Below are 12,952 nucleotides of genomic sequence, written 5' to 3' on the forward strand. Positions count from 1 at the left end.
AGAAATTGCCTGGTATAAACAAGGTGCTCAGGAAGTGGAACCTGATTTCATTATCTTTATGATGATCAGTTGGCCGAGAGATAATGAAAAAGACACCATTTTCATTCAGATGCCAGGTAAGATCAATGAGATCTTATATGCCAGCTCTAAAGGAAGTCAACTTCTAACATCCTTTTTCTGAGAAGGACTCTGAGTGAGTAGCGTATGTTCCTTGTGTCCCATTCTTGTTGCTCCTTCTGATATCGCATAAAAGGAAATACAAGCACAATATACAGAGATAAGCCTCACAAATTTTGTTTTCAGGAAAAGAATGAAAACAAAATCAAGCCTTTCAGTTTGTATTATTTTCATATTCTCTTAAACTTAGCACATTACTTCAAAGACTAAAGTTTGTCAGTTGTGTTAGGTCAGCTCCAAGAATCATTCCATGACATGACAGGTTCATGGTAGAGTGAACAACAGTCGCCTACTGTGTGCCAGATGATAATGAAGACATTTGGGTCCTCGTACACAGCTGTTGTAGTGGCTGTGGACACCACCCCCTTAGGACAGACTCTACCAATGGCCGGTTCTCTATGGCTACTGGGAACATTGGTTCACAGTATTCCCAGTAGTGCTTCTCAAACCATATTAGGGATTACCTGGGGATCTCCTCTAGGTGTGGATTCCAATTTGGCAGGTCTGAGGTAGAAGCCAGGGGAATTATTTTTAACAGTGCACTCAGGTGGGGCTGGTGTTCCTATACTTTGAGTAGCAAGCTATTGTAAGACACTAATTTGTCTTTGAAAGTCAGAAGACTTTGAGCCTTTTTCTTGGCCTTACCCCAAGTCACCTTGTAAACTCAACTTTGACTTTCTCTACTCAACATTCCTATTTGTGAAATGTGCTCTTTAGAAAGAACTTTGTTGGGGGTTGCTGCTTAGTGGCCAGTAGGTGTAATAAAATAGTGAGGGGTATTCTGCCCTGGGCAGTGAGAGAGAATTGTCCTGGTTACAGAGGAGTGTCTGCATCTGTTCCTTGAGGCTTTCTGACAGATCCTCAAATATCTGTTTAAGACATTTAGAACTGGAAGAGCTTAGACCCTCCAGAGGACTTGTGCTCATTGCACTTGACTGCTATTCCTACAGGTTTATTTCTGCTGCTCTAGGCTCTTGAGAACCTTTTATATTCTCTGCCAATTTTTCTCATAGTTTAGCACCTTATAATCTCCTGAAACTTTTCCCTTCAGTTCCATTTGCCTCAATAAACATCAAGTAGGTGGTTTTTTAAATCCTCAAATATAGAAAATAGCTACAATCAGTTTCATCCAAAGTTTCAGGAGGCTGTTGCAGGAAGTCTTCCAAAGATTTTGCTAAGATTATCCAGAGATAAGAGGAGGTGGTCACAGCGAATGAAGGCAATGCTGATGGGGAAGTTCACAGGGATACAGGCCCACCTAAGAAAGCTGGAAACATTTCAGAGAAACAACCTAAACCCTACATCTGCAAGAGCTGGAGGAACAACAACAAATAAAGTGCAGAGTGAGTAGAAGGAAGAAAATAATCAAAATACGAGCAGAATTAAATGACATACAGACTAAAAGAATAATTCAAAAGATCAATAAATCCAGGAGCTGGTTCTTTGAAAAGATAAACAAAATCAACAAGCCTTTAACCAGACTCATCAAGAAAGAAAGGGAGAGACCCAAATAAATAAAACCAGAAATGAAAGAGGAGAAATTACAACTGACACCACAGAAATACCAAGGATTATACTACTACAAATAACTATATGCCAAGAAATTGGAAAACCTGGGTGAAATGGACAAATTTCTAGAAAAATATAATCTTCCACAACTGAATGAAGAAGAATTAATCAAAATGTTCATTCTGCCCAAAGCAATTTTTAGATGCAGCAGAATCCCTAGTAAAATACCAATGACATATTTCACAGATATAGAACAAACAATTCAAAAATTTATATGGAACTATAAATAAATGGTTCCCGAATAGCTGCAGAAGTTTTGAGAAAAAAGTGCAAAGTAGGAGGGATCACAATTCCTGATATCAATCTATATTATAAGGCCACAGTAATCAAAGAAGTCTGGTACTGGTATAAGAATAGACACATAGATCAATGGGACAAGAGAGCCCCGAAATATGCCCATGTCTCTGTAGTCAATTAATATTCAATAAAGGGGGCGGGAGCATATAATAGACTAAAAATAGCCTCTTCAGCAAATGGTATTGGAAGATCTGGACAGCTATGTGAAAAAAAAAATGAAACTTGACTGCCAATTTAGGCCATATACATAAATAAACTGAAGATGGATAAAAGACTTAAATATAAGTCATGACACCATTAAAATCCTAGAGAACACAGGCAGGAAAATCTCAGGTATTTCACGCAGCAGTATTTTCACTGATATGTCCACTAGAGCAAGGGACATAAAAGAAAGAATAAACAAATGGGACTTTGTCAAATTTAAAAGCTTTTGCACGGCCATAGAAAACATCAGCAAAATGAAAAGGGAACCAACCATATGGGTAAATATGTTTGCCAAAGATACTTCAGATGAGGGTTTGATCTTCAAATACGTAAAGAACTGACACGACTCTGCTCCAGGAAGACAACCCAATTAGAAAATGGGCAAAGGACCTGAACAGACACTTTTCCAAGGAGGACATACAGAGGGCCCAGAGACATATGAAAGGATGCTCAGCATCACTAGCCATCAGAGAGATGCAAATCAAAACTACTTCACACTGGTGAGAATGGCCATCATAAACAAATCAACAAACAAGTGCTGGAGAGGTTGTGGAGAAAAGGGAACCCTAATACACTGTTGGTGGGAATGCAGACTGGTACAGCCACTGTAGAAAACAGTATGGAATTTCCTCAAAAAAAACTAAAAATGGAACTGCCTTTGACTTGGCAATTCCATTGCTGGGATTTTACCCTAAGAACACTGAAACACCAGTTTGAAAGAACCTATGCACCCCGATGTTCACAGCAGCACAATTTACAATAGCCAAGTGTTGGAAGCAACCTAAGTGCCCATCAGTAAATGAGTGGATCAAAAAACTGTGGTACGTTTATACAATGGAATACTACACAGCAGAATGAAAGAATGAGCTCATACCATTCTCAACAGCATGGATGAAACTGGAGAGCATTATGCTAAGTGAAATAAGGCAGGTGGTGAGGGACAAATACCATATGATCTCACCTATAAGTGTAACCTAATCAACAAAACAAGCAAAATATAACCAGAGACACTGAAATAAATAACAGAAACCAGAGGTGAGGGGGAAGGGGAATAACAGGGGCAAGAAGGGGAAGGGTCATCAAGGAACATGTGTAAAGGACCTATGGACAAAGCCAAGGTGGGGAGAAGGATTGAGGGTAGAAGGTGGGGGTGGGTGTGGTGGGGGAAAGTGGTGACGGGAAAATGGAGACAACTGTACTTGAACAACAATTTTTAAAAAGTATAAAAAATAAAACATTTTGTTGTAAAAAACAAAAAGATGAGGTAGTCAATTCATTTTGAAGAATAACAACTGGCTCTGGCTGGTGTGGCTCTGTGGATTGAGCATCAGCCTGCAGGCCAAAGGGTTATGGGTTCAATTCCTGGTCAGGGCACATGCCTGGGTTGGGAGCCAGGTCCCCAGTTGGCACATGTAACAGGTAACTGGTTGATGTTTCTCTCACACATCGATCTCTCTCTCTCTCCCTCTCTTCCCTTCTCTAAAAAAGAAATAAAATTAAAAAAAAAAAAAGAATAACAACTGGACTTGGCCACTAGGCACAGTGCTTTGGTCCATATTTTTAGTTTGGAAAATGTTTAATATGTATCATTGATATATTCATCTTCATGCTAATGCCTTTGAAAATATAATTTTGAGTATTAATTTATGGAGGGAGGGATCCAGAAAAGCAACTGAGTCTGAGGCCCATTCAGGACACCCTGAAGTTCCAGTTTATGAAAGGGCTGGTGAGGGCCTGTGGCTTGGTTGAGTCCGCAGGGACTTGGTGTGGGGATTACCTGATNGAAACCAGAGGTGAGGGGGAAGGGGAATAACAGGGGCAAGAAGGGGAAGGGCCATCAAGGAACATGTGTAAAGGACCTATGGACAAAGCCAAGGGGGGGAGAAGGATTGAGGGTAGAAGGTGGGGGTGGGTGTGGTGGGGGAAAGTGGTGGTGGGAAAATGGAGACAACTGTACTTGAACAACAATTTTAAAAAAGTATAAAAAATAAAACATTTTGTTATAAAAAACAAAAAGAGGAGGTAGTCAATTCATTTTGAAGAATAACAACTGGCTCTGGCTGGTGTGGCTCTGTGGATTGAGCATCAGCCTGCAGGCCAAAGGGTTATGGGTTCAATTCCTGGTCAGGGCACATGCCTGGGTTGGGAGCCAGGTCCCCAGTTGGCACATGTAACAGGTAACTGGTTGATGTTTCTCTCACACATCGATCTCTCTCTCTCTCCCTCTCTTCCCTTCTCTAAAAAAGAAATAAAATTAAAAAAAAAAAAAGAATAACAACTGGACTTGGCCACTAGGCACAGTGCTTTGGTCCATATTTTTAGTTTGGAAAATGTTTAATATGTATCATTGATATATTCATCTTCATGCTAATGCCTTTGAAAATATAATTTTGAGTATTAATTTATGGAGGGAGGGATCCAGAAAAGCAACTGAGTCTGAGGCCCATTCAGGACACCCTGAAGTTCCAGTTTATGAAAGGGCTGGTGAGGGCCTGTGGCTTGGTTGAGTCCGCAGGGACTTGGTGTGGGGATTACCTGATTACCTGCATTTGGGAAGGTGGAAGGGAGGCCTAAGTTAGCATACATGGTGGGGCAAAATTAAGTTAAGAGTTGTGAGTATGTGAAACACAGGGTTTATTTTTGTACTGTTACTTACTAAGTACTGTATGACTTCCATGTGCATGGACAACTGTATGCCTACTTCTGCCTCACCCTGGATAGAGGTCGTTCCCTGCTTTGCAGGGAAGGTCAAACCAGTCCCTAGAAACCAGACTTCCTGTTTTCACAGTGTTTCAGCAGAAGCACATCTGATAAGCAAATCTTTCCTAATTAAATCTTGTAATGGTTTTTTTGGGAGGAGGGGTGCAGGGTGATAACCTGGTATTCCAGCTTAATCCAACCTTTTTGTTATGAGATTTTTGCTATCTGGATGACACATTTAACTGTATTGAAAACTGTAGGAAAAAATTGCCTTCCTTATTGCCCTCTGGCTTATTGTATCATGTTCCTTCTTTCTTCTTCCCATGCAGAGAAGACAGAAGAACATAAAGACTTATGCAGAGCTCTTTGCTTAATTAAAGACATGATTGCTGCAGTGGATTTAAAAGTCAGTGAATATGAGAAAAACCAAAAATGGCTCGAGATCCTCAGTAAGATGGAAAACAAAACATACACCAAGCTCAAGAACGGCCACGTGTTCAGGAAGCAGGCGCTGATGAGCAAAGAGCGGACTCTGCTGTACGACGGCCTTGTTTTTTGGAAAACCGCTACAGGCCGTTTCAAAGGTGCTGTAACTCCAACAAACTGAGTTCTCCTTTTCTTTTCCCCCACACATGTTATTTGTTTAACTAAAGGGCAGATTTTCTAAAGAAACCTTGTTCAGAGACGTAGCCACTCACACGGAGTCTGGGTCAGCGGGAGAATTCTTGTGGGACCGAGGCGTGCATGTCCGTAGGCAGTGTGGCCAATGCAACAAACCTGTGGTGGCAGTTTGCTGCTCTAAGCAAAAAGCCACCACATGTATTTTGTGAATGCACGAGTTTGTAATGTTGGAATCAAAGGAATTGAAAATTCAGCTAATGGGTGGCACAGAAATGTTAATCTGGCAAATGTGTATTTCAAGCGAGGCGGTACACCTGCACAGCTAGAGCCTGGTGTGTGCTGCCCGGCTCCAGACTGAAGGGGGACATGAGCTCCCAGTGTCATCTTTGTTACTGAGTAGTATACACTCTGTAGACATGTTTACATTTGGTGTAAATGCTTCCTCAGTGCTGTTATTTGCTAATGGGCATCAACTTGACTCTAGGTCTAAAACAGTTTATTCAGATACTTAAGGGCTGATTCTGTAGTGAGCATCTTGCCTGATCTGGCTGTTCTTAACCCTGACCACACTCTAGAATCAGCTCTGGAGCTTCAGAAATTTACAACTGCTTGTCTTCTCCCAGAAATTCTGAGTGTATCCTTGTGGGGGTGAAGCTCAAGTTCAGGCATGCTTAATGGCTCCCACGTGAGCCTGCTGTGCAGCCAGGTTAAGAAATTCTGGTCTGTCCTCCTCATTTTTAGCACATCTTAACATCCATATTTAGGTAAGCACTGGGAGGTTGTCGAGTCCAGGTGAGGATGGGCAAGTTTCAGTGGAGGTTGCCACTACTGACTGAGGTGGTAGCTGACGATCAGCAACTTGCTGCGTTGCAGCTAAACATCACTTCAATGACAATGTTAACCAACATAAAATATGAAGTGCAGTCTGTAGGTCCTATGTGTCCATTCGCTCTTTATCCATTTTGCAGAATCACTGCTTTGGCAACTCTGGGTCAGAGTGGTTAGTATATAGTGAAGATGGTTCTTGGGCACAATTTGTAAGGGAAATATCATATCTCAAACTTCCTCAGGCCTAGATGGAGCAAAATAGCAGACTTTTATATATATAATTCAGGGCAGAAACTGCTTTCTAACATTTTTAATTAAACATCTTTTATTCCCTTTAAAGGTAAGGGCTTGCTCCAGTCTATTAAAACCTTTTTTTAATTGAATATTTTTCTTCCTTTTTATAAGCTACAACATTATATTTTGCTGGAGATTTAGCAATACTTATAGTTACACATATAAGCATGCATCCCTAAACACAGCTTACCTGTCAAGTTATCCGTAAAAATATCTTTGGCTGTCATAATACAGGCATTTTTATAAAAGTCTTATAATTAGACTAACTTACTCTCTTGATTTCTAATACATGTATTTAAATTTCAAACACGAAATCACAATATTTAATGATGGCATTTGAACTGTGGTATGCTTCGTTAATACTAATAATGCTTTTTTCTTTGAAGATATTCTAGCTCTACTTCTAACTGATGTGCTGCTCTTTTTACAAGAAAAAGACCAGAAATACATCTTCGCAGCAGTTGTAAGTATATGACCATGTGATGCGTGTTTTAAATGGTTTGATCCCACATCCCCTTGAAAAAATGCCTGACATTCCCAGTGACATTAGCCATTGGCAAGAATACACCCCTGTTCTATTCCCACTGAAATTAGTGATTTCAGTGTTTAGTAACGCGCACCTGATTGGATTTAACCGGCAGGGTTAAGTGTTGAGTTAACCAGGACAGGTACTTAGCTGGTTCAGCAGTTTAAGCAGCCGTGAAAATATTGAAGTTGTTTGGTGCTGGTTGGTGAATAGGCACTGCCTTAAGCCCCACCAGATGATCCTCTGCCATCTGGTTATCCTGCCCTTGACTTTCAGCAACTCAGGTGTTAGTGCCGGTCACTTCTGGCACCTCGCTCCCTGTGCCCGTTGGATGGGTCTGCTCTGCCTGTTGCTAACCCCATTCACAAGTGTCGTGACGTTTCTTCTATCTGACAAGAAAGCACCGTCCTGGTACCTGAAGTTTAAAGATTGTTTCTTATTTCTACTATAATAGTTACAAATTAATAAGGCTATTCATGTAACAGTTACCTCTATAGTATGTTATGTTAACCTTGCCAGCAGAGTTAGACTTAGATTAGCAGTGAAACCAGAGTTTTGTAACAATACTTACACAGCATGTTGTGGTCCAAAATGACTTGCTTGAAGAAGGAAGATGCCACCAACTAACTCCTTGTTGCATCACGGAGCATCAGGCCCCGTGAGAGGAAAGAATCTAAAGTGCAGTACCAGTGTGGACAGTGTCGTGGTGTCTCTAAAATGCTGGCGATTGTCATCTATAGACCGCTAGGATGTTCAGGTGTCATTAGCAGGTATTAGTTCCAGCTGATTTTGGAAAATTCAAAGCTTAGTGAGTTTTCTGTTGTTATGCCCAGAGTAAACAAGAAGCATGCCTGCCCAGTGATGGGTTCTGGGAGGGAAGTGGCTGGATCAGTGCCTCACCTGAGTGTCCATACTTGTCAGGTGGGCGCAATAGGCTTCTTCACCCCCTTCATCACATTGCCCCTTATCAGTGCAGAGATGCAGGTTGTGAAAAGGTCAGAGATTCTTTCACAAAGCTGCACCAGAGGACTGCAGGAGGCCTTAAACAAGTCCTCGTGCCCCTAGTCCACTGAAGCTGTGTATTTGCAAATTTCATGACAACCTACTGATTGGTCCAGCATCTCCTCTCTGCTGCTATCTGGGATGCTCTGGTAGAACACAGAGTAAGTAAGTGGGAAGGCGGGACTATTTTGTTTGGCCTATTTTGTTACTGGGTTGGTGAAAGCCCAGCTAGAAGAAAAAATAATTTATACCACATCTTTATAGAAACAAAGGTTCTTCAAAACCAAAGACCTAAAGGAGAAACAAATTCTGCTTCTTGGTTGATATTATTCGCCAAGCAACCTGATGACGAGTCAAGAATTAGGCACAGCACATAGACAAGGATTTTGTTTTTGAGGATGGCAGAGTGCTGGATTCAGATCAGGCTGCGGTACTTAACTTACAGTATGACTTCAGATAGGGGTCTGTCCCTCCTATCTGGCCTCTTGAAGAGTTGTCCATGCCTCCCATGTATCGCATTCACCATTAAAGGGAAACTCAGGGATGCAGTTACCAACTGTCAGGCTGAAGGCAGCTGCGGCCCAGCTTCTCTTGGTTAAATGTCTTTGGCAATGGACAACGGTAAGACAGTGCTGATCCTGCTTTCTGAAGACATTAGCCTGGCATGTGGTTGCCTTTGTAAAGGCCAGCTAAGCCCTTGCTGACATCAGGAAGCAAAAGAGCAACCACTGTCCTTAAAGAGTCAAGTGCACCCAATTGTTGAATCATGTCCTTTTTTAGTTTCATCACATACCTTGAGTTGACTCAGCCCAAGTGTCTCAGGTATCTTGTAGTTACTGTCCTGAGGGAACTGATGCATTGCCCAGGGGTACACAGATAGATGGGTTTGCTAGTTCTCACTGCAGTGTTTTAGACAGGTGTCTTCATGCTAATAATAGCCACAGTGAGATTCTCTGTCCCTCGTGCTATTAAAAAAACTTCTCAAGTAAATGCGTGGTACATGTCACAGAAGACATGATGAATTTGGAAATGGCCAGCAGAAGGTAGCAAAAGGGTGGAGCAGCTTCCCTAAAAGATAATTTTGTTTTTAAAGCGACTTAGCTGGAAATGGCAGTAGGACCCCAATACGTGAAATGAGGAGGAAAAAGTAGATGTGTTTACTAAATCATAGAATACTGAGTCTAGGAGGTTGTCTTAAATATCAAGGAAGGTAACTTTAAAATGAATGGCCAATAAAACAGAGTGACCATATGGATGTGCAAGTTCAAAGCAGGAGGTGACCTTAAGGTCTTGTTATCACAGTGGGATCACCAATAGAAGTACCCACTGGTGGAATCGGCCACTTGGTGGACTCACAAAGGGCATAGCATAACGATGAGGCTAACGGTGCAGCTCCTTTTCCTCTCCCTCTGTGGCAGAGGTCTTCAATCCAGTGCCTAGAGGTGTTGGGCAGGGATATAAATGAGCAAACTTGACGGGGCTTGGTGTCAGGGAGCAACAGAGAGGGTTAGGGACCGTAGTAAACTGGTGAGTACATGCCCTGTCCTGAAGCAGGCAGGGATTACAAGGCTACAGTGTTTGTTTTTTTAAATTACTTTATTGTTGTTCGATTACAGTCTGCATTTTCTCCCCCACCTCTCCCTGCCACTCCATCCAAACCGACCTCCCTCCCTTGCTTCCACCCTCCCCCTTGGTTTTGTCTATGTAGTAGTTCCTGAAAACCCTTTTCCCCATTGGCCCCTCTCCCCTCCCCTCTGGCTATTGTTAGATTGTTCTTAATTTCAATGTCTCTGGTTATATTTTGTTTGCTTTTTTCTTTTCTTGATTATGTTCCAGTTAAAGGTGAGATCATATTGTATTTGTCCCTCACTGCCTGCCTGGCTTATTTCACTTAGCATAATGCTCTCCAGTTCCATCCATGCTGTCACAGAGGGTAGGAGTTTCTTCTTTTTCTCCGCTGCATAGTATTCCATTGTGTAAATGTACCACAGTTTATTGATCCACTCATTTACTGATGGGCACTTAGGTTGCTTCTAGCACTTGGCTATTGTAAATTGTGCTGCTGTGAACATTTGGGTGCATAGGGTCTTTTGGATTGGTGTTTTTAAATGAGGATATGGGCCCAGGATTGCCAATCTTCTGCTTTCCTACAAATCCAGAAATCTAGAATTTTCAGTGTGGAATCCCCTAATTTTTAAATGTTGCCAACTATCCAGAAAAAAAAATCTGTTTTTAAAATGCTATGGCATGAACAAAACATCTCTGCAGTCTGGGTAAGGCCTCTGCACCATCAGTTTTTTGACATCTTATCTCCAAGGTAGACACGTTACCTCCATTCCTAGAGATTTAACTGGAATTGCTAATCATCTCTGGTGTTCGTGTGTGATTAGTGTGAATAATGATGGACAGATCCCTGATGCCTCCTGGTCTGATGTGGTATAGTTAATGCTACTTTCTACCCACTTACCCATTTTTCATTCTTAAAATATCTGACTTAACCCCTCCCCTCCTTTTATAACACTAACCAACTGGTTCAAATAATTTCCCTCTTGCTTATGTCTTCAGCAATTCAACCTACTCCGCCTCTTTATGTAAAGAGGCTGTTCATATTGTAAGCTGAGGATGTTAAAGCTGTGCATTGGAAGAAGGAGGGCAGACAGAGTCTTAGACAGCAGGTCGGTAGCCAAGTGAGGGATAGTCCCTGTACTCGGGAGTGCTCCCTCACTAGACGTGGCCAGACTCTAAAAGCATGGCCACAGAGCTGTGTTGGTTTCCTTTCGCAGAGGCTGAGCACAGGACTGCTGGCCAGTCCCTTTATTTTCACTCTTTCTGCCCTGAGAGGGATGGTATGGAGAGGTACTCTGGGTAAGCCCGCACACCCTTCAGAGGTGGGAGAGCCCTGTGATGCTGGGGGAGCGAAGCCAGCACCAAGGAGTCAGCAGTGGGGGATGGAGTGGTGTGTGCAGGAGAGGGGCGCCCCTCAGTCCATCGGTGGGAGGCAAAACCACGTGCTGCAGCTGACTCTGTAAACAGTGGTAGAAGCCACAAACCGAAGGAGATTCTTCCCATTTACCTCCAAAATCATAGCAGGCATTTTTTGGCTATTCTTTCAACTACAGCTGACTACCTATTAGACATCACTGTGGTCAGAGTCTTACTCTTCTTTGACTCCCCAGGACTTGGAAGGGCACATTGGTCCCAGTCAGTGTTGGGAGAAGTGGTGATTTAATCGTGACTTGGATACCACATTTTAGACTTTCCTCTTATTCCCCTCTGATGGAATTAAGCTAAATCTTGTTCTCCAGACAGTTACTGAGGCCCTGCTCTGTGTCAGACTTATGAAGATGAATTGGAAATGCTCCTGCCCCTGGGGGCTCCCCCGGTTGGTGGGAAGGAGCAATTTCAGACAGAACTGTAGCAGGTGTTGGCCGTGCTCCTGCAAGAGCAAGGACACTGGTTGTGCCAGGGAACCAAGCCTCGCCTCCTCAGTCTTGCCTTTCATTTTCATATTCCACCTCTTAGTACCAGGATTCTGCATCCACCACCTTGGGGAAACAGTGTTGCTGTGAACCGCCCCGTCCAGCGGACCCTTTAGGTGGACTTCTAGCCCTCTCAATCTCTTTGTAACACTTGATATACTATTTCCTATCCCATGTGCTTCTAGAGAAATCCTTCCAACCCTGATTGTGCCATTTTGGTGTTTTTCTTGATGCCCTGATTGTTCCCTCTTTGAAAAAACTGTCCTCTTATTTTACTTTATTTCTTATTGCAAATTAGTTTTATTTACTTGCAGCAAGTAGTGGAGACAGGGGATTTATATCCCACGCTCTGCTTCCCTGAGAGGAGGCTTAGCCTCACCTGCATACACCGTGGTCAGTGACACATTGGTTTCTTTAAAAGTGATGGTTTCAACCACCAGTTCCTGAGGGCAGCCATTCTCCTACATCTTGCTTCCCCAGCCTGTCCTCATCATGCCCTTTCCATGGGGACCTTGCCAACTTCCCCAGCTCTTGGGACACATGGAAGAGATACTCAGACTCACCTGACACTGTCCTCTCCCTTCGCTAATGCACTGTGTGTGCCCCTCACTGTAGACAGGGTGCTGCTTCACCTGCCTGTCCCCATCTTTTATGTAGGACCAGAAGCCATCCGTCATCTCCCTTCAGAAGCTCATCGCTCGAGAAGTGGCTAATGAGGAGAGAGGCATGTTCCTCATCAGTGCTTCTTCTGCCGGCCCGGAAATGTACGAGATTCACACCAACTCCAAGGAGGAACGAAATAACTGGATGAGACGGATCCAGCAGGCCGTCGAGAGGTAACCGCCCCCTCTGTCCTTCGCCTAGGGAGTGGGCTTGGTCAGCAGGGGGCAGTGTTCTGGCTGTGTCTCCTCTGCATGAAAACTTTGCCTCAGCCAGAGAGGCCTGCCCCGCTGCCCCCTCCCAGGGTCGCCCCTCCTCTGTAGTGCTGTGCTCCCCGCCTGCCTGCATGTAGCCCCGCCCCCCCGCCCACGCAGCCCTGCCCATCTCGGGCGGCTCACACTCACTGCCTCCGTTAAGACCTCTTTGGCTCCAGTGGCCTCTTTCTTACCTGGCATTCATCACGACTCACTCTCTGCAGCATCTGTTTGGTGCTCGTCGTCTGCTGCCTTGGAGCCAGTGTCATTTCTTGTGTGTCGATACCTATTAGATTGGAAGCTCCTTGAGGGCAGGGACTGGAGAATCAATCAGTAAACGT

General features: G+C 43.4%; 1 protein-coding gene across 3 annotated transcripts in view; it reads left to right on the forward strand.

Moving 5' to 3' along the window:
• Positions 1 to 12,952, forward strand: part of ARHGEF28 (Rho guanine nucleotide exchange factor 28) — a 281,452-nt gene that overhangs the window by 220,911 nt on the left and 47,589 nt on the right. For all 3 annotated transcript variants that reach the window (XM_037032058.1, XM_037032059.1, XM_037032060.1), the window contains 3 exons: positions 5,277 to 5,531; positions 7,077 to 7,153; positions 12,355 to 12,533. In XM_037032058.1, coding sequence (XP_036887953.1) covers positions 5,277 to 5,531; positions 7,077 to 7,153; positions 12,355 to 12,533 — 511 coding nt within the window. The remainder of the gene's footprint in view (positions 1 to 5,276; positions 5,532 to 7,076; positions 7,154 to 12,354; positions 12,534 to 12,952) is intronic.

The sequence above is a fragment of the Sturnira hondurensis genome, unplaced genomic scaffold, assembly GCF_014824575.4.
Source record: "Sturnira hondurensis isolate 20B ecotype Veracruz unplaced genomic scaffold, ASM1482457v3 Scaffold0021354, whole genome shotgun sequence".
Taxonomy (NCBI): domain Eukaryota; kingdom Metazoa; phylum Chordata; class Mammalia; order Chiroptera; family Phyllostomidae; genus Sturnira; species Sturnira hondurensis.